At 39.2% G+C, this 26,295-nt stretch overlaps 1 protein-coding gene across 1 annotated transcript in view; it reads right to left on the reverse strand.

The window, feature by feature from the left end:
* Positions 1 to 26,295, reverse strand: part of dab1a (DAB adaptor protein 1a) — a 360,206-nt gene that overhangs the window by 288,376 nt on the left and 45,535 nt on the right. Inside the window, exon 2 of the mRNA XM_060829579.1 lies at positions 24,677 to 24,893. Within this exon, the coding sequence (XP_060685562.1) occupies positions 24,677 to 24,743 (67 nt within the window). The 5' untranslated portion in view covers positions 24,744 to 24,893. The remainder of the gene's footprint in view (positions 1 to 24,676; positions 24,894 to 26,295) is intronic.

Raw genomic sequence — 26,295 nt, forward strand, 5'->3', positions numbered from 1 at the left:
TTAATGGATAATTGTCTACTATGTTTGCTACATTCAGTGTGATATTAAACACCAAACCAGTGCCCTACTCTCCCCTTTCAAGATTTGAAAGAAATCTTTCGTTTTGCAGCCTTCTGATGCAGTCCTCAATCATCCTTATTGGCCCCTCCTCTTTTCATGTTACCTTTTTAGGTAAGCATAGGAGATGCTTCACCATTCAAGGTCTCAAACAGTCCTACCAGCTGCAACAGCAATTTAAATTTTCTTCTTCCATTTCGTTTTTGTTTATTCATTCATGACATGTTTGCATTGCAGATCAGGCCAACATTTATTACCTCTGACCTTAATTTTAACGGAAGGTCATTAACGTAGCAGCTGAAGATGGTTGGGCCGAGGATACTATCCTGAGGAACTCCTGCAGAATATGGTTTTATGGTTCTGGAGCTGAGATGACTGACCGTAAACAACCACAACCAGATTCCTTTACACTAGATATAACTCCAACTGGCAGAGTGATTTTCACACAATTCCCATTGACTCCAGCTTCTCTCGGGCTCCTTGATGTTATACTCAGTCAAATGCTGCCTTGAATTCATGGGTAGTCATTCTCACCTTTCCTCAAGAATTCAACTCTTCTATTCATAGAGAGTTTTGAGAAGATTTGTAGCTCAGGTTGGGGTTCTGGATGTAGGTTTGCTCGCTGAGCTGCAAGGTTCATTTTCAGACGTTCCGTCACCATACTAGGTAAAATCTTTTGTTCATGTTTGGACTGAGGTCAGGCAGAGTCCAAACTGAGCCTCAGTGAGGCTCAAAGATTCACTGGTCATTTATTTCAAAGTGCTGCTTGTTAGCACTGTCAACACCTTCCATCATGTTACTGTTGATGAAGAATATAGTGATTGGGAATGTATTGGCTGGGTTGGAATTTTTCTACCTTTTGTGAACAGGACATACTTGGACAGTTTTCTTTTCACATTGTCTGAAGGTAAGTATTGTAGTTGCATTGGAACAACTTGGCTAGTGGCACAGCTACTTCTGGGGCATAATTCTTTGGTACTATCTCTGAAGTATTAATAGGGTGCATTGCCTTTGCCTTCAGCCATTTCTTGATCTCACATGGAATGATTCAAATTTACTGAAGACTGGCATCTGTAATGCTGTGAACTTCAAACGGAGGTTGAGATTAATCACCCAGTCGAAACTTCTAATTGAAGATAGATGATAATGCCTTGTCTGTTGTACTGATGTGCTTGGCTCCCTATTTTCAGGGATGAGGACAACTGCGGAGTCCCCTCCTCCATTTGGTTGTTTAATTTCCCACCACTCTTCCTAACTGGAAGTGGCAGGAATGCAGAGTTTAGATCTGATCTGTTGACATTGGGATCTGTTAGCCTTATCTACTCAGTACTCTTCCATTGGTTGAGATATAAGTAGCCTTGTGTTGCAACTTCATCAGTTTGGCAGACCTGTCCAGCTGGGCAGAGGAAAGTATCTTTTGTTTTTGAAGGAGTAAGACTTAGCATCAAGGTCTCCTTCATAATCTTATGAACAATGAATATCATACTAATGCAAACTCTACCTGGTTGCTGTCATGGAAAAATCTACATCTTGTTTCAGATGGGGTCATCATCATATTGTACCTACGAAGTGTCTTCCCTCTATCAGAATAGACCAGTAGACCTCAACCAGGCGAGGAGACAATGGCAGCAAATATGCCAGATGGGTCTTACATCATCATGAGGTGTGGTAAGGATTTGTCAGTCAACCATAAGACTATATGAAATAGGAATAGGAGTAGGTTTTTCAATCCCTCAGGCCTGCTCCAGCATTGAAGAGGATCATGGCTGCTCCAGCATTGCTCATGTCCACTTTCCTGTCCTTACCCTGTAACTGGAGGAGAAAGTGAGGTCTGCAGATGCTGGAGTATCAGAGCTGAAAATGTGTTGCTAGAAAAGAGCAGCAGGTCAGGTAGCATCCAAGGAACAGGAAATTCGATGTTTCGGGCATAAGCCCTTCATCAGGAAGATTCCTGATGAAGGGCTTATGCCCGAAACATTGAATTTCCTGTTCCTTGGATGCTGCCTGACATGCTGCACTTTTCCAGCAACACATTTTCAGCTTACCCTGTAACTCTTGATTCCCTTACTGATCAAGAATCTATCTATCTAAGCATTAAATATATAAGGACTCGGGGACCCTGCAGCTTCCTGTGGCAAGGAGTTCCCTAGCCTCTCAACCCTCTGGGAGAAGAAATTCCTCCTCATGTCAGTCTTAAACTGGCATCCTTTTACTCTGAGGCTGTGAACCTAGTTCTGAACTCTCCTGTCAGCATTTACCCTATCAAGTGAGATCACCTCTCATTCTTCTAAGTTCCAATGAATAGAGTCCCAACCTGTTTAACCATAATACAACAGCAAAATTGCCACTCCCTCTGGTCCTACAATACTAGCTGTTTGCTCTTTTCCACACTTTCATATGCTTATATTCAACTGCATTGTTGATTTCAGTTCTTAACAAAGGTCAACGCACAGAAACATTAACTTTCTTTCTACAGATACTACCTGACTTGGAGAATTACTTAAATATATCTTGATCCACTGGCAGGCAATTTGTTTTATCTCAATTCTTGTATGAATGAGAACAAAAAGAGATTCAAAAACATTCTGATTGCCTTTTAAATTTCCATATACTAAACCCAATCAACCAATTGTTTCTGCATCTATTCATCAGGCAATGAAAATAACTCACAAGAAACCTTCAAAATGGTCATTCAGCTTGACTACATCTTTAATCATCGCTTGATTTGCTCCCCCACTGCTCAAGTACTCCACATAACAATGACTCCTTGACAGCAGGCAATTGTACAGACTATTGCCAATTCCCCATGTTCCATGCTTCAGTGCTTTATTTTCAACTATACTACATTGTAAATTCAAATTATTTTTGATTGAGTTATCATCCTTACAATATTCAACAGATTATGAAAAAAGATTAAATCCAGTTCATAAACAGAAAAGATTTCAATAGTCCTATGAATCACTAAACAAAGAAATTATTCACTTCAGTTGGCCTACTTAAGTTGACCTATAAAATCACTCAATGGTTTAGCAACAGAGTAAAGATTTATTTGACTATTATTAAAAAGACTGAACAGTAGAATTAACTAAGGCATCCCATTCCATATACTGGCAGACCATAATCACATGGTACAGAAGCACTTGGAAGTATGTTTGGAAAACAACTGTTAAAGTGTACGATATACTTTGTAAGTAATATGCTCAAGTAAATGTCTCTTGATGAAGGCAATATTGTCAATGCTTAAAAGGTTTCATGTGAGCTCAGTATTAATGCTTATTTCACACCAGCCTGTGAACTCCACTGCTGAATTCAGAAGGGCAGATGATTTCAATGGGCAGATGGGTGTAAGCACCAATTCAATCCCTATGCAGCCAGGTCTATGCCATTTGGATGTATTAAGTTCATCTCTTACCAAACGTAAAGAAAAAGTGAGTGGTAACGACTGGAAACTCTCTGCCAAGGTGGATGTTCAAAGTGGAGACAATTAATAATTTCAGAACGTAATTGAATGGGTACTTGAAGTAAACTAAAGTTGCCAACATACAGGAATACAGCATGGAACTGGAATTGTTTAGATTGCTCCAGACAGGGTTGGCACGAACTTGATGGCTTCCTTCTGTTTTGTAATGACCTTATGACTATAACTCACTGTAGGTTAACCCATTGAATTATTCTAAAGCAAAATACTGCAGATATTGCAAAGCTGAAAATAAAACAGAAAATATTGGAAATATTAAGCAGAATTGACAGCAACTGTCAACAGAGGAAAACAGTTGGCATTTCAGACTGTGTTTTTCATTCTATAAAAAGTTAAAATCTTAGACATTAACAGTTTCTCTTCACACAGACGCTGCTGAGTACCTCCAGCATTTTCTGCTTTTTTATTCTGAATCATCCCCTGCAAAATATACAATTAGCTTCAGTCTATTTAGTAAAGCATTTCTAACACTGTGCACAATACTTGTTGTCCAAAATATGTTGAAAATTATTTTGTATTTTCACATTTGAATATGTCTGTTTTTCTCAATATTTCTGACCATACAAAGATAATTCTCATAAAAGTTGTGTTTGGAAAGGCTGCATATGTTTTATTCTATGATTGGTACTAAGAAATACTAAATTATTGTCATGAATGAGTGGATATAATATTATAGAATTTGTAATAATCTGTCATTTTTTTTTCCAAAATAGGCATAAAAGAGCTCTTTTTTTTAAAAAAATGACTCCCAAAGGACAACTAACATTTCTTACAGTCAGCCAGATGGAGGAACTGAACTGTGCTTATCTCTGGAAGGATTATGAATAGGCATATGTAAAAATATTTAACTTTTAAAGAGCACTTCCATAAAGGTAAACAGAAACTCATTGACAATGGCTTCCTTGGAAGTGTGAATACTTGTTCCTATCTCACCAAACCTGGAAGAACAGAACCGTTTAAGATACTAATTGAGACATTGAAAAAACTAATTACCCTGGATAGAAGATAAGGGATGGAACTATGATCCAAATCTGTGCTAACCAAATACCTACTATAGAATATGATTCAACAGTGTGTGAACACAATCATGTTGAGTTTTGAACTGTATGAAGACTGGATGAAAGCAGCCATTTTGTGCAGAGTCCCCAGGAAGAACTCTATAAAGCATTTTTCAGAGAGAATTCATAGACAACGAATTACAAGGAGGAGGGTACAAAGAAAACAACTCAAGGTCTCAAGGCAAACACTCACTATTCAACTACAGTCACTGCAGCTGCTAAAACTGACTTCAAGTTTCAATCATTCACTTTGGAAAGACAAATTTCAAAAAGAAACAAGTCTGCTACAAATCTTAGAGAATGAACTTACTTTCAACTTTTTAATTATTTTTATCCATCCCTACTTTTAATCTTTGTGTGTGTGTGTGTGTGTGTGTGTGTGTGTGTGTGTGTGTGTGTGTGTGTGTGTGTGTGCGCGCGCGTGCGTATTAGCTAATAACTATCACTTTCTTGTGAATAGCCATGGCAGCAGGTTTGCAACAAATAGATCTTCATTTGATCTCTAAAACTAAAGCTTTGCGGATTTATATTTAAATAGAATCACTTCCAAAATTAAAATGGACGACACACACACACAAACATTCTTGACTCATGGACCACTTTTTACACAGTTATAATACTAATTAGCAATGTCAAACACGCACAAATTGAGGACTCTGAGTCACAGAAGATGAATTAAGGTATATTTTCAAATGCCACACCTGATTAATAGAAACAGAATGGAAGTAACTGATCAGAATAATAGTTTCATTTAGATTAGATTCCCTACAGTGTGGAAACAGGCCCTTTGGCCCAACAAGTCCACACTGACCCTCTGAAGAGTAACCCCCTCAGACCCATTCCCCTACATTTACTAATGCACCTAACACTATGGGCAATTTCCCATGGCCAATCCACCTGACCTGTTACAGTTATTTAGTATCTCATACAATATTGTATTTGTGTCTTGTATGAGTGTTGGAGACATTCCCCAGTTAATTATCTAAAATTGGTGTCCTTTAAATATCTATAAGGTAGCCCAAGTCTTGTACAATACTACATCATAAATGTGTTTTTAACAAATTGACATCCAAAACTTCTAGGGCTATTATAGAAATGCATGGGAGAAACCTGGTGGTGAGATGTGCAAAAAATTAAGGTACATTGTTCTCAGCATTTACCCTTGCTTCTTTTCCTGTTTATTTTCTATTGTCACTGAGCTCATGGGATGCATTGAGCCTGCTGTGGTCACTATATTGGTACACCCACAATATTGGATCAATGGCAGCTAATGGTATCCACTTTTAATTTTGGAGAAAACAAAGGTGGGGAATTGAATGGATGCCAATAAGTTGGTCTCTACCAGAGGCAAACTGGTAGCTTGCTCCCACCTGTTCATACACCCACACCTACATGCGCAGATGTCTATCTGGAAAACACCAGATGGAACAGGATACAAAAAAGCTCCAGGTCAGCAAACAGCCAGCAACAGAGCTGTACCATCTGCTGTAAAAATACCTGCAGCTAATACATATAAGTAGCAAAAATTGCTCATATCAACAATGGCCAGCTGCAGCAAGTTCACTTCCTCTGTATCCAGTGCTGAAGTGAAGTACCAAAGGCAGTTCCCTCCAACTATCATTGCACTCAGTACCACAGAAACATTACTAGCTATCCAACATTGCATTTTAATATTTAGCTGCTCTGCCACTTGCCCACAGGCGTCCATATATACTTAAAGGCCATTTCTGCTCAAAGGACGAATTTAAAATCTGGATTGGTATCCTCCTGGTGGCAAAGCTTGTGTAATTTAACTATCCGCCCCTTGAGGAATGATTTTACCACTCTGCTGGATGATAGGAAAGGTGATTGGGGTGGGGACAGATAACAAATAAATGTCAGAACAATCCCTGATGCCATTCCAGAACCAGGTCATTTAACCAAACACGTGAATAGCAGTGGCTCAATTACCCCCTGACTAGCGACATCTGAATAATGAGGAGTCCAACTGAGGGCCACCGTTCCAGCTTCCGGTTAGGTTTGGTCCTCGTAACATATTCAGAAGCTGCAAAATGCGATGATACGGTCTCCTACAGCATCTTCTAGATGGAGTGGGGTAGTGGGATATTGGGGATATTTATATTTGCAGGCTTCATGGCCAATGGAGAGAGCTACCCATAGCAATGGCTGACTCAGTGGCCCCATTGCAACTGGAAGTATAACACATCTGATCATCAGGATCTGCCAGTCTGACCCTTGCAGAAAAGTGATTTGTCTCCCCAGTGCGCTCAATTACCCATTTCTTCTCTCCTTTCCATCGCCCCTTGCTTGTGTGAGGGCATCTCCACAAGCAGGTATCCTTCTCCTGCTTTCAACCTCAACTGTAACAAGCCTACTTGATGGCACTGCCAAGGTTGTAGAATTGCCAATCCTCCAGCAATATTGTAAAAGCCCACCTGCTGTCCTCAACTGGAAAGTGGGCACACCAAAGAGGCAACCTCTGGAAAGATTGCTGCCAATAACTTTGTTCCACCATCGAGACTTAAACTCTGGCCTCGATTCCCATTTGGTTTTGATTAACTCAGCCCACGACTACACTGTTTGCAAAAGGGTGGATCATAAGGTACCATTGTAATATGAAGTCAGCTTCAACTGATGTCCTTAACAGTGAAGCCACTAATATTTTCCAGTGTGATTAATACAACAGGATGAAGAACTAGGTGCAACAAGTTCCAAACAGATCTCTTTTGACTTTCAATGTGAACTGCAAAAGAGCACCAAGTTTCCTCTCGGCCCCACTAGGGAAACTTAGGCCTTTCCCTACCATGGACTCCTTGACACTTATCTGAAATGGGCAGGTGCTTTGAGGCAAGAAGGCATCCAGTGAACCTTAAATAATGCTTATCTATTGAAATCAGCTGGTTCTCATTCTGCTAAGGGGAGAACAAAATTAAGTCATCAGTGTGGTTTTCTGCCAGAAATCCATTAGCAGTTACAATCCTCACCAATAATTTAGGACTCTGTTTCAAAGAAGCAACAAATCTCTGATTTCAACTGGCACAGTCAATCTATTGAAATGTCCCTTTACAGCTTTATAATTTCCACTGTAGTTTATCTTGTTACATGCTCAGCTGCATTAAAATGACAATGAACCATAGTTTACATTACTGTAAAATTTTGTTCTATTATGTTTCCTGTTTAAAAAGTGTACTTGCATAAAGATGGTCTGTTATGCACTCTGTACAAAATTAGGTTCAGGTGCCTGGAAAGGTTTGTCGAAACACGAGATAATGTAAATTACATGAAACAACTAATTTTCTGGTACATGTTTCCAGCTTTGAGTTAAAAAAAGGTCTGTGGTGGCTTCTTGGCATCAAACAAAACCCAAAGTAAACTGTAATTCCAAAGATTTCACTCCCTCAAAGTAAGAACCAGGCAGTGAATGAAATTAGCACACTACTGCTTTGTCCCTGGGCTTGGGTTCAAATGCTGCGCAGATTGATGATGTGCAAATCTCCTTATTAACTGTAAGGATCCTATGTGAAATGAATTTGGGTAATCTCAAACTAATTCCTTTTGGGCACAAACTCACAATAATTTGGCACTAATTGCCAATCCATTTAAAAAGGCCATAAGGATAGTTGGCATGGAATTCACGTTCCATTTTGCGAATCGTTTACATACAAAACATGATTAACTGTGCTTCCCACCTCGTTAACTGAAAACAGCAAAAGTGGAAAAAGCATATTAACTCCAAACACTAACCCTCCACTGTAACCTACAAAGACTTTGTGAGGCTAGCTCATATCAGAAATCTTTTATCGGTACAATCATGTTGCATTTATTATTTGTTGTTTCAATCACAACACTTTGACCTTTAATGGCTGAGGGCCAACATTTCGCATTCTATTAAAATGGATCAGTCTTGCTGCCATTGTTAGTTGTTTCTACTGGGTGAAGGCCAATATGCCTATAAAAGAAATTAATAAAACTAGACTTGGAATGGAAGATTAAGAACATTTAATTTATCTCAAAAGATCAATTGAAATGAATGCCACATAATCTTCAAAGAGAGAACAAAGAGTTTCTGTTACTTCAGCTCAAGATTACTATACCTATTAAATCCACCATAATTCTCAAAACTAAACTTTTGGTGGATATAAATGCCCAGCAAATTGGCTTCTTTCATGGTATCAGTCTTTGTGCTGCTATTGTTGAAATAAAATGGCAATCTCAGCAGCAATTTTCCAATCAAAGTCATCCTTCAACTTCATCATATGCACTACATGTGCAGACTGCATGTTTAACATGTAATCCTTCTGAATATCACTTATGCAATTCTGATGCCTTTTTCATTACACAGTGCATGGGCTTTGACCAGCCAGAGAGTGTGGTGCTGGAAAAGCACAGCAGGTCAGGCAGCATCCGAGGAGCAGGAAAATTGATGTTTTGGGCCAAAGCCTTTCATCAGGAATCCGTTGATTCTCCAGCTCCTTGGATGCTGCCTGGCCTGTTGTGCTTTGCCAGTGCCACACTCTCAACTGTGATCTCCCACATCTGCGGTCCTCACTTTCCCTCTATGACCAGTCAACTCAAAGCCAGTCCCTGGACTGAAGAAATCTTCTAAATCTCCTGTTTATATCTGTTAGCCTGGGTCCCCAATTGGCACAGGTTAACCACCCTATTAAGGATCTCCTAGAAAATGAGATCTTATTGAAACAAATCCATTATAGACTACTTTGAGATTAAAAAGATTAATTGCCCCAACTTCTTTTTGATTTTCCTTCCTACCATGCTCCAATTGACTAGAGAAAAGCTCCCTAATCTCGGAGTGCATTTATTTATCAAGTGGGCAATAAACTATCTAATCCCAGATAACTCCAATCAAAAATGAAGACCATGTCATCGAGTTTTAATATGCTGATGATGCTGCAGTCAATATCATATTTAAAACAAATGTTTAATCACTAAGGCATATTTACTGAGGCATATGAGGAAATGAAACTTATACTCAATGATTGAAAGACCAAAGTCCTCCACCAATAAGCTCCACCTGCCCCATAGATTAAGACTCATGAGTGCATGGAAAATGTGGAATACATCTGGCACCTTGGAAGTTATCTTTCACCAAAGACTTTTATTGTGAAAGGAGTCCATGTTTGCCTGAAATTTGCTGGTGCAGCCTTTTGCTGCCTGAGGAAGCAGACGTTTGAAGATCATGACATCAAAACAGAAATTAATTTCATGGTCCAGAATAGAATCATGATTCTCATTTTATGCTCTTGAAACACAGACAATGTACAGGAGGCAACTCATGCATTGGAGTCATACCATCAATGGTATTTGAGGAAGTATATGGACCAACACCAGCGCCCTCTCACAAGCAGGAACAAATCAGTGATGCTATGATCATCTGTCATCAGCTTTGTTAAGTCAGTTATAAAGTTTGGATAATGATACCAAGCCCCTAAAGCAGGTCCTTGTTTACTAACTCCACTAGAACAGATGCATGAGAGGACATATGATGTAGACCCTGAAGAATGTGAAGGCTAACAAGAGGAAATGCAACATTATCATCGATCCCTGAGCAAAGTGAAGACAAAAGACGAGAGTAGTGTAAAGAACAAATCATGAATTAAACTGATAATACGAGAACAGACAATGTGGATAACGATAAATGCTCTACATTTCATTAAGCCTGAAGATCCTAACTTGGCCTCATCTGCCATCTTCAAACTATAATCATCCTATCCATGTGGGTTAGATAATAATAACATATGGTAATTGAGAAATGGCTAGTCAAAAGATATTCTTTATGCTATTATTCAAAAATTAATTTATGCAAAGTGGGTAAAATCATAGCAAATGCATAAATTTATCCATTGACTCATGTTAAACATGCGATATGAGCCTTATATATTTATACTCATATATACAGCTCTTAAAATTTACCCTACGATACCAACTTTTCAATTACAGTCACAAATAGCATGTAATGCAACATACAATTGAATAAACTATTACCTAAATTATTAATTTTTAAACAGCCAAGCAGTCCAAGAAAATTGACTAATGCTGCTTGTTTTCAGCTTAGGCACTGTGATGGTAACAAAACAATTTTTAAAAACACATCCCTTGTAATACTACTATGCAAACATAAATGACATGCTTACACAGCAAATGTTTCATATACCACAAAGTTCAGCAACCTATTACCAGTAAACGTTTAAACATTTTAGCCAACACATAATTACTAGCTAGATCCTTTCACTTCTGTTGCTCTTCCATTCAGTTGTTTAAATTGAATCTAGAGCTAGGACTTTCCACAGCACATTCCCCATCTGTACTCCTGATTGATGGTTAGAGCATCACTGATGGAAGCTATGTAAGTAAGCCAATTCTGGAAAATACATCGAGATCAGTAGCATTCACTAATAGTGTCATGTTGGTTTGACAGAAAGTCCAAGACTTTAACTCAACTCAATTTGCTATTCCTACTTTTCTTATCTTGTGCGTTCGCTTGGAGTGTTTACAATCTCTAAATGCAGAAACAGGCCATTCAGCCCAATGAAAACACACTGACCCTCAAAACAGCATGCCAATCAAATCCGTTCTCCTACCCTATCCCTGTTACCCTGCATTTCTCATGGCTAACTTACTAACCAACACACCCCTGAACACTATGGGTAATTTAGCATGACCTATCCACCTAACTCGTACATCTTTAGACTGTGGGAGGAAAGCGGAGCATCCAACACAAATCCACGCAGAGACAGGGAGAACATCCAAATCTCAGACAGACAGTCGCCCATGAGTGGTATTGGCCCAGGAGGATTTGAGCATCTTAGAAAGGGAGCATAAGGAAGTAAAATTAGAGGTTAATATTCAGGAGAGGAGGAAGAATGTGATGAACTGTTTTCTGGGAAGGATGTGCCTCAAGTGCAAAGGGCACCTTCCAAAGATAGTACCCATTCTTTCTTCCCAACCTTTGAAAGCATTTTAAAACAAAGCAGACTGCCAATTCTTTCCCACATTATATTATGGCATGGGTATGTTAATATTGTGGTCAATTAAGCTGTTAGACAGCTAATCAACCTTTACCTACTTATTAAATGTAGCAGACGGCCTGCTAAATTCAATACCCACTCATGCCCTGTAAAACGAGGTCAGCCTGGCAGTTACCAAGGAAATTATGGCTTGTACTTGCCATTTTTGCACTATCACTGGCAAAAACCCACACTATGGAAGCATGTAAAGTCCAGTGCAATGTTTCCTGCTCTCATGTTTGCATTATTGTAACAAATGGTAAAGAAGCAATGTAAAAAAGCAATGTAGGTCAAGACAATGAGTGCAACTTCATGAATAATTCCATATTTTGAGACATCTTATGCAAGTGACATTACCCAGGAAGCCACTCAGAGCTCACATTGAAGCAAAAGAGGAACAAGATGAGATGAAAACTGGGCTGAAATGTACACCAAAGACATATGGATCAGTGAAAGCATTGAAAACAATAGAATGGAATGGTGGGTGTAAGCCATAAGGAGCCTAATGTGAAAATTTTCTCTCGGTGCCAATATCACCGATTGATGACATCATGGCTACCATTAATGCCAAGACCATCAGTTCGGTTTCATTCTGATGGTGTTGAATCTCGAGTTTTGTTAGAGCTGTACTGATCCAGGCAAATACAATATTTCATCAGAGTCGTGACTTATGCCATGTAGATGAAGTACAGGCTTTGAAAGGTCAGGAGATGAATTATGAATCTCCGAATTCTGAGCTCTTGACTTGTTTTATGTACAGCATTAGCTAGCTTCAATTTCTGGTCAACAGTAACCAACACAGAATATTGATAGATTGAAATGCTCAACCTGATTATTACTTTGGTGTGATTGTACTTCCCTGCTCAAAGGATATAGGAAATTTACCTCAGAACTGCTTTAACAATTACCAATTGTTTTTACAGTTCTAATGGAGCAACAAGTTTCTTTCTGAAATAAATGTGTGAGTTGCCTGCAATAAGTACATCTACTTCTAACTGCTTCCCCCACAACTTCTCTTTCTACATAAGAGTTTATTAGCTGTCCTAATTTATCAGGAATCCACTGCATGTACTTGAGATCAGTCTTGTGTGAAAATCGATAAATCATTAAAACTGACAGGTCAGTTTATCAGAAGGTGATGATCCTGGATGTGTATGGCTGATACCATGAACCAAACATGGACTGTATTACTGAACATTCACCGGCACATTAAATAGCTGATTAAGTAGCTACTCAGTTCTCCACATTGGTGTGCTGCTGAGAGCTAGTGCTATAAAAAGAATGTCAGTGCTTTTATGTCGTTCCATTCATTGCTCTTGGGCCAAAACCGACAACTGAGTGGAACACTGCCCAGCTGTTCAACATGTTGATGAATGGGAAGAGCACTGTTCAGTGGTGCAAATAGTAAATCATCCTGAGGAACCTTTATAGTTATCACAAGCTAAAGGCAATTAGCATCCTATTATTGTCATCATTCATTCATATATTAGACAATGCAGATTAATGATGCTACAGCTGAAGGTATTGTCTTTCAACAAAGAGAAAATTTTATTAAAGTCATTATGACACAAACATGTACTGATCACTGCAAACAATTGCAATAACACAACATCAGACATAAGGGCGGAATCTTATAGGGGTCTGAGCAACATTGATGATGGTGTGATCTGTGGCAGAATCGATGGAGAAGTCCTGTGAGACCCATTGCAACATCAAGAGCATGTTTCATGTTTTGGTCAAATGGTGTGGTGAGTTTCTCACTAGGCAGTGGCAAGTTGCCAACTGAGAGGGATTACATCCATTGAAATGCCTGATTTATGCCTCAGCTTGCCTCATTAATATTCAAACCTTATCTTGCCAAACATGCCGAACAAGCCAAGCATTCTTGACATGGAAGTCAGAATAGGAACCTAACAACTTTACCACTTGTTACAAAGGTCCTGTCATATCTATCATGCCCTGGCATGTCAGGAACCATGCAGGGTAGTTCTTAAATAACAGTGCTAGTTTGGGTACACATGGGCTTTTAAAGTAGGCGCAGGAGTAAAAAATGCTGGTCAATTCTAGGCTATCTCAGCAGTTGCAGTTTGGTCCAGAGATTATGCATGATAAGATGGAGATAAAATCAAATGTGAGGCATGCCATAGGGGTGGGATAGGTAGTGAATGAGATGTTCAGTAAGATTCAGTGGGAAACTCACAAGGTCTCATAGTGCGAGTCCATCCAAAAACTGATGCAACGTGCACCTAGCCAAGGATCAGAGTACCCATGGATGTGAAAAGAGATCAGATTGTTGGAAATGATTAACCACTAGAGTGAACTGACAGTGTCCTCATGCACTACTCAGTCTGCTTTCATCTTCAGTATTGTAATTGTGTTTTAAAACAAAAATACTTGCAAATATCTTCTGAGTTTTGGATCCTCAGTAAGAATACTTTTGACTTCATGCTGTGTTCGATGCACCAGCAATGCTGTGATTCTTACACAAATCAGTAAAAGACAATATAAAATAGTTTCCTCAGGGAGTAGCAACTCAATAATATATGGAACATGCTACATTATACATATATATGTATATTGTAGCATATTCCATACCTTATTGCCATTGAGAGAGTGCTATGAATGTTCATCGGACACCTTGCTGGAATGGCGGTACTATCCTATGAGGAGAGATTGACCAACCTGTGCCTTTATTCTCTAGAGTTTGAAGAATAATGATGATCTCATTGAAATCTACAGTGTACTTAAATAAATGGACAGGTTTGATGTAGTTAAGATGCTGAGGAGTATAGAACACAATTTAAAGGGCAGCCATTTAGGACTGAAATGAGGAGATTTGTTTTTACTCAGAGGGTGGTGAATCTTTGCAATCACTATGTGAGAGAGGTCACTTCAAGATGGATATACCATCTCAGCACTTTAAATTCATGAAGTAAAAATTACCAATCTTTAATTACACAGGTCAACTGCCGTATCCATGGGTCTGGTTCCTGTGGCCTAAACACATTACGGGGAATGTTCCAGAACCAGGGACCAGGGGCTGCCGGGAAGGTAAATTTCCCATTTAAATGAATGGGTTTGCGACTATCCTTGGTCTCGGGCTTCCGTGGTAGGTCTTGGAATGTATCCCCCGCAGGTACTGTATTCAAAGTAGAGATTCATAAATGTTTGATTATCAATGGGATAAAGAATTAAGGGGATAGAGTGGGGAACAGACATTGAATTGCTCAAACAACCATGATTGTATTAAATGTATTAAATGGCAGAGCAGACTCGATGGGTAAATGGCTACGTCTCTTCCTCCATTTTTAAAGGGCTTTCTTCAGTGTTACCTGATGTAAAGACTTCTGAAAGTCTGCGTGCAAGACTATTCTGAAGAACCTGGGATGTCATTTTCAGGGTAACTAGTCAAAAATGGTCTGTAGTTAAGCAATAGCTTGAATTTTATACTCAAGTTAGGATTGCAACTTCGGAAAAGTTCCTGCTTTCATAAATTTGTCACAGGTGAAATTCCCAAGATGGTTCCATTTTCCCCACAAGGGCTGTCAGTGGGAAGACAGTCTGTGTGAAAGGCTGGCCTTAGTGACGCAGTACTTGCTGAACCTGCTAAAATCACAAAAACTGTAAAGTAAAAACAGACCTCCAACCCTCAGCCATCACACCTGCTTAGCTTCCACATTCTCCCCATTCTACCCTCATTCCAAGCTATGCCATTTCATGTCTTCCATTTACCAACAGCAACCACTCATTGGCTCCATGTCAGCCAATGCTCCTCTACAAATACTCCCATCACACACACACTACATAGCCAATCTATAAACCTATACTCATTCCCCATAGCACCTGACACTATATATTCCAACCTGTTCTCCTCTACTTGACCTCATGGCCCACGAGAGCAGCAGTGCCAATTTAGTGCCAACACACAACAATCCAAACTCCCACCCACCACTCTTTATCCTTAAACCTCCATACCAAAGTAACAGTGTTATTATGAACAGGCCTTAAAATCCATGCAGAGATCAATAAAACAACCTTCAAAGTGTCCATTGATGAACTCACTACTTAAAAAAGTATCATTGATAAAACCCCAATCACTGCATTTAACTTTCTTGAATTACATAATCCCTGATAAATGGTCTAACTCCTTCCTATTTTTTGATCTTTTGATCTGAGGGGGTGGGGATATTGTGGTGACTGTGGCTGAGCACAATGTCATTCTCATATGAGGCTACAGCAAGAGGACCCTGGTTGGTTTGCAGTAGTTATTAAACTGGGAAAGTTGCAAAAAATGATTTGTAAAGATGTTCCTAAGACTGAAGAGCTTGAGTTATAAGGTGAGGCTGGACCGGCAGTATTTAACAAACTGGTTATAATGACAAAACAATGAACAAAACAAAAACGGATTAAAAAATGTGAAACTGTAATAAATCAGAAAAGGTCAAAATAAACAAGGGAAACCTCTGTGTCTGAGTTCAGAGGCCATAAGTTTAAGGTGAGGAACAAGTGGCTTAGAGGAGATAACAAGAAGGAATTTTTCCATCTAGATGGTGGTGGAAATATGGAACACACTGGAAAATAATTCCTGCAGTTTTAAACCTTCTCCTGAAAATTGTAAAACCTATTTTGTTTTTTGGAATCCTACGAGCAACAATTGGATCTACTTGAAGGTACCTGCATTAAATCTGTGAAGCTGCTTCTGTGAACCACAGAGGTGTAAGATACTCTGCTCCTATGGCCTCCAGCAAAACTGGAGGGTGCTGGATTTCAGAGTGCGAGTTTTGGAATCAGGGATTTGGTGCCATTTTGACTAAGCCAAAGACTTTCTCTGACATTACACAAGGTCAGGTCTACATTAGCCCTCATTCTTTTCTGTACAAGTTACTCTATTGTTCTTGACTACTGATTTGCATTTCAGATTACTGCTCAACTTCATTACTCAGTTTTTACATTTTTTTTAAATAACTAAAAATGTGTTATAGAATTCTGCAACTCATTATTCCATGTGCCCAGTATTTTGTGTGAAATTTACTCTGTTGAATTAATAGAATTTGAAGCAGCAGGTTTGGAAGTCTGGCAAAAAAATTATGCAAGGCAGGTTTACAAGCTATATGAGCAAGATATGCTTATTAATTTAGTATCATGATCATACTTACTTCAGCCATTATAGTCTAATTACCAGAAAAAAAGTCTACAACTTTTTCACAAGTGAGAAATCTGATCTGCCGAACTCAATTATGAGCATGGTAGGAGGTCACAGTACAGCACTGGGCATTTTCTCATTGTGAGAATTCGTGAGCTTTGGATTAATGCAGCTGTCTGCTCATACACATCCCTCCCATGTGATTGTATCAATCAACTGCTGCTGCAATGGAAGGGATTCATACACTCTAACCAGACTGTAACCTGGCACTTGCTGTAGATCATTTCTTTGATCATCATCCAGTGGTATAAACACTTTATATGTTATAGATAACTTCCATAAAACTACAGAAGCTTTTCTATAAGATGCTGTCCAAAACATACTCTGCTACACATTCTTCTTCTTCCATGAATTAAATCTTTCTCAGATAATCCAATGTCTTCACACTCTAGCTCATTTTTTCTTAGTCATAGAGTCATACAGTATGGAATCAAACCCTTCAGTTCAACATATCCATGCCAACCAGATATCTTAAAATGATATAGTCCCTTTTGTCAGCATTTGGCTCATATCACTCTAAACCCTTCCTACACATGTACATTTCCAGATGCTATTTAAATGTTGCAATTGTACCCAACTCCACCACATCCTCCGGCAGGTTGTTCCATATATGCACCAGTCTCTGCAGGAAAAGGTTGCCCCTTACGTCCCTATTAAATCTTTCCCCTCTCACCTTAAACGAATGCCCTCTAAGCAATTTTGAAACTGCCTACCTCCATCATTTAAAATATTATAGGTTATCAAGAAATTCTAGATTTCAAAATGTTTAACTACTATGCATGATACATTTCTTAAATTTTGATTTAGGCTTTCTTTATCCCAACTTTGTGTTTCTGTTAGCTAATACTGGAAGGCAGAGAGTTATAATTAGAGAGTTTTAACATACTACACCCAACATCATGGACTCTCATTGAGTAAATTTATTTGAAGTACCTTAAAGGTCTCCTAGCTTTTTATTTGGATTTCTCATTAAATATAAATGTAACGGTACAAGAGGCAGGAACAGATGAGAGCTGGTCTGGAAATTCCAACTGTTAGCAAAGAGCACTGGTTCCCCAGCACAGTCCAGATTTTGTGATGATGCAGTGAAAATATTCAACTTGCATAATTTTAATTTAATATTGGAGAAATGCTTGAATTGGACCGATGGTTTAATAAAGGATACGACTGACCTAAAATGGGCGTTATGGTCGCTTGCCATGTAATGACAATCTACATAGATTATACAAATCCAGCTACATGGAATTATCACCTCTTACTTTACTCACATTTGTATGATAAATTTCCACGTTTAAAGGTGAAAGTGTGCCTCCAACTATTTAGCTTGTAATGGAACAATGATCTACAATCCACAAAGGAATTGTATGTCAACAGCAGTCCCTGGTCAACAATGGAGAAAGGAAGCAACAAGTACTGAAAATTGCAAGGATACTGAAAAGCTACCTCCCTTTCTCACTCTCTTTTACAATTAAGAATCAATGGCCTGTGAAAAACAATTTGGAAAGAAATGATTAATTTAGAAATCAAGGTTATCTGCAAGCACCAACACCCCTGAGGAAACAAGACAACAGACAAACAATTCAGGTTCCTGGTTTCATTCTCGCATCTTAAGGAATGTTAGTCTTTTAAAGTTTAATTGTTATAACTTTCTTGCTGGGCAGATACCCTCTCCGTCTTTTAAAATTTCTTACCTACATTTCTGTGTGGGTTTGACAATAAATTTCTTTTATTATTTTCTTACAGGATAGTAATAATAAAAAGCAACCCCTCTGTTTAGGCATTCAACAAGGTTCCCCATGGGGAACTGGTTAGCAAGGTTAGATCTCACAGAATACAGGGAGAACTCACAATTTGGATACAGAACTGGCTCAAAGGTAGAAGACAGAGGGTGGTAGTGGAGGGTTGCTTTTCAGACTGGAGGCCAGTGACCAGTGGATTGCCACAACCGGTGCTGTGTCCACTACTTTGTCATTTATATAAATGATTTGAATGTAAACATAGGAGGTATAGTTGTAAGTTTGCAGATGACACGCCAAAATTGGAGATGTAGTGGACAGCCAAGAAGGTTACTTCAGATCACAAAGGGATCTTGATCAAATGGACAAACGGGCTGAGGAGTGGCAGATGGAGTTTAATTCAGGTAAATGTGAGGTGCTGCATTTTGGGAAAGCAAAGCTTAGCAGGACTTATACACTTAATGGTAAGGTCCTGGGGAGTGTTGCTGAACAAAGAGACCTTGGAGTGCAGGTTCATAGTTCCTTGAAAGTAGAGTCTCTGCTAGATAGGATAGAGAAGAAGGCATTTGGTATGCTTTCCTTTATTGGTCAGAGTATTGAGTACTGGAATTGGGAGGTCATGTTGCAGCTATACAGGATGTTGGTTAGGCCACTTTTGGAATAGTCCTATCGGAAAGATGTTGTGAAACTTGAAAGGGTTTAAAAAAGATTTAGGAGGACGTTGCCAGGATTGGAGGATTTGAGTTATCGGGAGAGGCTGGATAGGCTAGGGCTGTTTTCCCTGGAGCGTTGGAGACTGAGGGGTGACCTTGTAGAGGTTTATAAAATCATAACAGGCATGAATAGGATAAATAGACAATGTCTTTTTCCTGGGGTGGGGGAATCCAGAACTAGAGAGCATAAGTTTAGGGTGAGAAGGGAAAGATACAAAAGGGACCTAAGGGGCAACTTTTTCACACAGAGGGTGGTATGTGTATGGAATGAGCTGCCAGAGGAACTAGTGGAGGCTGGTACAATTCCTGCATTTAAAAGGCATCTGGATGGATATATGAATAGGAATGGTTTAGAAGAAAATGGGCCAAGTGCTGGCAAATAGCACTAGATTAGGTTAGGATAATTGGTAGGCATGGATGAGTTGAACCGAAGGGTCTGTTTCCGAGCTGTACGTCTCTATGACTGTACTTCACTCAAGAAATCTTGAAATTGATTGGATCCTTCATGTTGATCTAGTTAATTACCTGTTAATTTAAGTTTAATAGTGTTGGATCACAAAACAAAATTGAAAAATTGTTATAATCATCCTAAAGGGAGGTAAAAAGGAAGTCTTATTCCCTCTCCTCATTTTGAATCTATTATAAAAGATATAACAGTAAAAATACATAAGATAATCAAACAATGTCAGTGTAACTTTGTGAAGGGAATATCATGCCTGACAAATTTATTACCGTTTGTTGAGTAGGTAACAAGCAGCTCAGATAAAGAGGAACCAATAGATGTATTATATTTGGCTATCCAAAACACCTTTGATAAGGTACTTCAAATAAGATTAGTTAATGACAGTCCATGATGCTGGGGGTACTATATTAAAACTCTAACTATAACTCTCTGCCTTCTATTATGAGCCAATAGAAACACAGAGTTGGGATAAAGGAAGCATATTTAGGTTGGCAAACTGTAACTTGTGGAGTGCCACAAGGATGAGTGTTAGTGCCACCATTATTCATATATACATATATAGATGTACATATATATATATAGACTGAGAGAAATGTACAATCACCACATTTCCAAATGACACAAAAATAGGTGGAAACGCAAGAAGTAAGGATGACATAAGAGGTCTGCAGGGGGATACAGGCGAGTTAACCAAATGTGTAGAACTTGGCAGATGGCATAATGATATAGGAAGTTGTGAGGTTATGCATTTTAGCAGGAAGAATAGAAGACCTGAATATTATTTAAATAGAAAAAGACTTTGAAAGCAGCAGCTTAAAGGGATTTGGGGTTCCTTGCATATGAATCACAAAATACTAGCATCCAGGTTCAGCAGATAAAAGGGAGGGAAATGAAATCATGGTGTTTATTTCAAAGGGAACTGGGTATAAAAATAGGGAGGCCTTGCTAAAACTATGCCAGACACTTGTTAAATCATTCTGGAATACTCAACAGTTTCTGTCTTTATTTAAGAGATAATATACAGTCCTGGCATTATGGTGAGACTGACTATTGAGGAGAAATTGAGTAGATTGTACTTGTACTCATATGGTTTAAAAGAATGAGAGGTGACCTATTGAAATATACAAGATTCTTAGGGCACTTGATAAGATAGATGTGAAAAGGTTGTTACCCTTGTGGAAGAGTCTAGGACCAGAGGACATAGTTTTAGAGTAAAGTTTTGCCCATTCAAACCGAGATGGTGAGGAATTTCTTCAGAGAGAAGTGAATCTGTGGAATTCTTTACTACAGAGGACTGATGAGACTAGTGTTTTAAGTACATTCAAGGCTGAGTTAGAGAAATTTCTGATCAGTAAGGGAATCAAGGGTTAAGTGGCAAGGACAAGACAATGGAATCGAGAATTACCAGAACAACCATAACCTAACTAAAGAGTGGAGCAGCCCCTTTGGACTCAATGGTCTACTTCTGCTTCAACATCTTATGGTCTTGCTATCATATGATCTGGTTATAACAATTCTCATCCAAGAGGCTGAATCAGACCTTGATGTGGCTGTCCGATAAAGGCTGACTTCTATACCAAGTACAAATGGCCAAAACAGAGCCAGAGGAAGAGTGCAGCATCCTAGCAGCACACTGGGAGCTAGGTTTTAAATCACCCTCCTTCTACAATGGTGGTCTGGTAAGTGTAGCTATTTTTAATTTAATAAATTTTAAAAGTGCTGAGAGGGTACAAGCCCTCTTAATGCTACCTCTCTCCCTCTTATCTATAATGACAGGTTGCAGCTTTATTTTATTGCTGCAGCACTTTGTAACAGACCTCCAGCATCCACAGCCAACCCACTGTAAACAACTGGATGACAAGCCCTCTCACAATTAATTGATCAGTCCGCAACAATCACTATTCCCAGCTGAATTCAAAATTGGGATCTACATTTGGTCCTGACATCAAAGAGAGAATCCAGCCCAACAAGCCTCACCCAGATTGGTGATGATTGGATAAACCCTCTGTGAATCTTTTTAAAATCACATTTTCCACCCACCTCCAACATAGTAGCTAACACAATCAATTTGCAATCCAGTTGTTCGAAACACACCACCTAAGATCAAAAACACCAGTATAGTACACAACTGTGGGCTGCAAATTTAGAACTCTGTCAAGAATACAGAGAGGATTTTGCAAGCAATACAAGATAGTGACCCTGCGTATGAATCTGTTCTTAAAATATTCACAATAAACATTGATGATGAAATGGAGATTGATGTTCTGAGTTAATATATCAATCTCAGTGCTGCAACATATTCTGTGCTATAAATATAGAAGTAACTGGGCTGAAGCTCAGTGCCTCGACTTCATTTCACAGACCTTTAAATCATCAGTAACAAAGGACATTTAAATGTGACCTGTTTTGAACTCTGTACTTTGAGATTAAGAAAAAGGCACCAACTCATTACATCATCCAATATGCTATTCATTTATGGATATATGTACCACTTGTAGTTGAGTAGGAAACAATTAGTAGAGACTTTATTTTAACCAGTTGTGGGAAGCCACTGACACTGGATCAGTATTCCTGTCCATTAGTCAAAATGCTGGCAGATTTTAACTGGGAGGCCTAATTTTAAAGTTGCTGATCAACTACTTCCCAATTAAAATTTATTAATAAGCTCCTTCCCAACTTTGGTGAACCCTGCAACCCCTGTCAAAGCCAATGCGGTATTTAAATTTGTGAGAACAATCTAGGAAATGAAACTACTTAGAGTCATAGAGATGTGCAGCACGGAAACAGATCTTTTGGTCCAACCCGTCCAGGTCGACCAGATATCCCAACCTAATCCATTCCCACTCGGCCCATATCCCTCTAAACCCTTCCTATTCATATGCCTATCCAGGCGCCTTTTAAATGGTGCAATTCTACTAGCCTCCACCACTTCCTCTAGCAGCTCATTCCATACACACACCACCCTCTTAGTGAAAACATTGCCCCTTAGGTCTCTTTTATATCTTTCCCCTTTCACCCTTAAACCTAGCCCTCTAGTTCTGGACCCTCCCACCCCAGCAAAAAGACTTTCTCTATTTATCCTATCCATGCCTGTCATGATTTTATAAACCTCTTTCAGCCTCCAACGCTCCAGCCCCAGTCTCTCCAGCGTCTCCCTATAGGTCAAATCCTCCAACTCTAGCAACGTGATTAGATTAGATTAGATTCTCTACAGTATGGAAACAGGCCCTTTGGCCCAACAAGTCCACACTGACCCTCCAAAAAGATTAACCCACCCAGACCCATTCCCCTTCCCTATATTTACCTCTGACTAACACTTTGGGCAATTTAGCATGGCCAGTTCACCTAATCTGCACATCTTTGGATTGTGGGAGGAAACCAGAGCACCCGGATGGAACCCACGTAGATATGGGGAGGATGTGCAAACTCCACACAGATAGTCACCTGAGGCTGGAAGCGAACTCTGGTTCCTGGCGCTGTGACGCAGCAGTGCTAACCACTGAGCCACTGTGCCACCCCATATCCTTGCAAATCTTTTCTGAACCCTTTCAAATTTCACAACATTCTTCTGAAAGGAGGGAGACCAGAATTGCACGCAATATTCCAAAAGTGGCCGAACCGACCTCCTGTACAGCTGCAACATGACCTCTCAACACCTAAACTCAATACTCTGACCAATTGATATTAACTGTTTTCCCACAACTTTCCCATCAGATCAAAGTGAATTCAAACCACCCCTCAAATTCACGGCAGTTAAATAGGGGTAACACAAAATTAGCATTATGTAGACAGCTGTTCAAAAAATAACACAATCATGGTGATCAAAAGAAATCTTTAAATATAAATCTGGATTTTTACACATCTGGTATAAGAAACACTAATAATCATATTAAAAGGCAATTATTTTAAATCTATACATGCAGTTTCAGACTAAAAACATGTGGTATCAAAGGAAATTGGCTTAAGATAAAAGATGGATTCCTTTTTTTTAATCAAAAGATTTCTACTGAAAAATGTTTCCTTTTGCCATTTGATGTACTCAATGGGTTTATAGTACTACAGATTCCAACAGATATCACTCAGCTTCCTTTTCCTCAGAAGATCATAATTTTACTTAGTAGTTTTATCAATCGAGGACTACATAATTTATCTAAGCCTAATCTTCTCCTTGGCACTTGTTTTCCTGTCATCTTTCCACTACTGATTATCCTTCATTTGTTAGTACAGTGTTGGATTACTTATTACTTTGGTTAGACCCTCAGCATGTGACTCATACCTGTCATGTTATTCCAGCTGTTTTGTTTGTTTCCAGCACCACCTTATTTTTTTTTCATTATCACTCTGCCTTAATTAATTGGATTATAGGTCATCTCCTTCACTTACTATTCAGCTGTTGACACTTTACTCACACCATCTGACACTTTTGATCATGTACAGAGACTTATTATTCAGCCTATCAGCACTCCATTTACTTTATTTGTATAATCTTTCAATCTTTCAGCCTATTGATCTCTCTTCCTCTAAGTTCTGAGCCTGTGTGCTTCTCTCTCACTTCACCTGATGAAGTAGCAGCCATTCAAAACTTATGATTTCAAATAAACCTATTGGACTAAAATTTGGCATCATGTCACCTCAGATCTTGTCCACCCCAGTCAAACACCAGCACCTCCACATCACATCAGATACTTAGTTTTCTAATTTCAAGATTGGAGATACTGAGGACCATTATTTCCATTACCACTGCAATGAGTTCAACAAACTCAAGGAAAGGACATAATACGCTAAATACAGGAGACCGCTTCTTTGAAACACAGTTGCAACTGTTCCTGTGGAGCATTATAGATTCGTCAAGCAGTTTGTGAATTATTGCACTGAGGGTTATTTAGTAATTCAGGGAGCCCGAGTTTAGGTTGTATGAAGAAGCAACTACAATGACAGTTTACCTTTCTTTTTGGATTCCTTTCTCGTGCCGGCCCTGACAACCTGTTGAATTTCTGACTCCGTTGACATCCTAGTTAATACTCTGTCCTCTTCACACACTGTGCACACGCAGATACAATGTCACAACCAGGTTCATTTATAAGTATTCTTTGATAATATGTACCAGTCCACCAGTGGCTTTTATCCCAGAAAGCGCATTTCAGTCACTTCTGCTGCGAGCTGCAAGTGAAGAGAAACATCACAATTTTAGATTTTTAAAATTCACATGAGTACAGAATTAGACTATTTTATAAGAAATTAATCATAAACAGAAAAGTATCACTAAACATTGTGGCATAATTTTTTTTAAAAACGTGTATTTTTAATATGATCTGCAACTCACAAAGCAATGTTCAATTTAGATTCCTTTTTTTTTACATTTTATCCCCTCCTTGTCCGAACTGAATGAATCAAATTGTATTATAGCCTCATAAGCTATCACTATGGTGATATTTATGGGAGGCAACAAGGGTCCTACCTGCCAGTGGGGAGCTGTCAAAAATCCACCTCTTTTAAGACAGGCCCACTATATTAAAAGCCACTGATTAACTTAACAAGGAAGCACTCTCCCTTGAAATCAAGGACTGGGAGGGGTGAATCCTTTCCACCAAGAGTTTCCAGCCAAACAGAGAATAGCAGATCTATTGAATGGCTGTGCTATCACCTTTCCAGTGGCCACTGATGGTAGGACATCCATTGATTTTTAAAATTGTCACAGGCCCAAGCTAGGGTAAGTGATGGCAATAGGAGATTTTTGAGATAGAGGTAGTTGACAACAAGCAGAGTTGTAGGCTACAGCTTCTCCATTTTAATGTTGTGTCCTTTGGTAGGTGCTTAGTGGCTATAAGCAGAAAACCAGTTGCTTGTCACACTTCCCATGTAGTAAACCTCCTGACTACTGCTGAGTTAATACTGGGACCAATTTGGTTTTGGCCCTTGAATGGACCTTCAGCCACAGATCTAATAGGGGTAAAACCCAAAAGACATGAGAGCCTGTTGGATAAGTTAATGGTTCTGAAAGGGCTAATGTTGCAGACTGTATTAGATGCATACAAGCTGATGATATCATAAGGACTTGGGTGGGGAAAGGCAGAATATCTTGTGATATTGTGGGATGAAGACATATATCCATAGTTGGACCATAAGACATAAGAGCAGGAATTAGGCCATTTAGCCCATCAAATCTACTCCACTATTCAATCATCGCGGATAAGTTTCTCAACATCATTCTCCCGCTTTCTCCCCATAACATTTGATCCCTTTGACAATCAAGAGCCTATCTATCCCTGTCATAAATATACTCAGTGACCTGGCCTGCTGTGGCAATGACTTCCATAGGTTCATAAATTTACCACTCTCTGGCTGAAGAAGTTTCTTCTCATCTCTGTTTGAAAAAGTCTGCTTTTTACTCTAAAGCTGTGCCCTCAGGTCCTAGTCTTTCCTGCCAATGAAAATATCTTCCCAGCTCCACTCTGTCCAGGCCAATCAGTACTTTTTAAGTTTCAAGTAGATCCCTCACCTCCCCCCCCCCCCCCCCCCCCCCCCAATTCTTCTAAATTCCATCAAGTATAAGCCCAGAGTC

The sequence above is a fragment of the Hemiscyllium ocellatum genome, chromosome 9 (genome assembly GCF_020745735.1).
Source record: "Hemiscyllium ocellatum isolate sHemOce1 chromosome 9, sHemOce1.pat.X.cur, whole genome shotgun sequence".
NCBI classification, from domain to species: Eukaryota; Metazoa; Chordata; class Chondrichthyes; order Orectolobiformes; family Hemiscylliidae; genus Hemiscyllium; species Hemiscyllium ocellatum.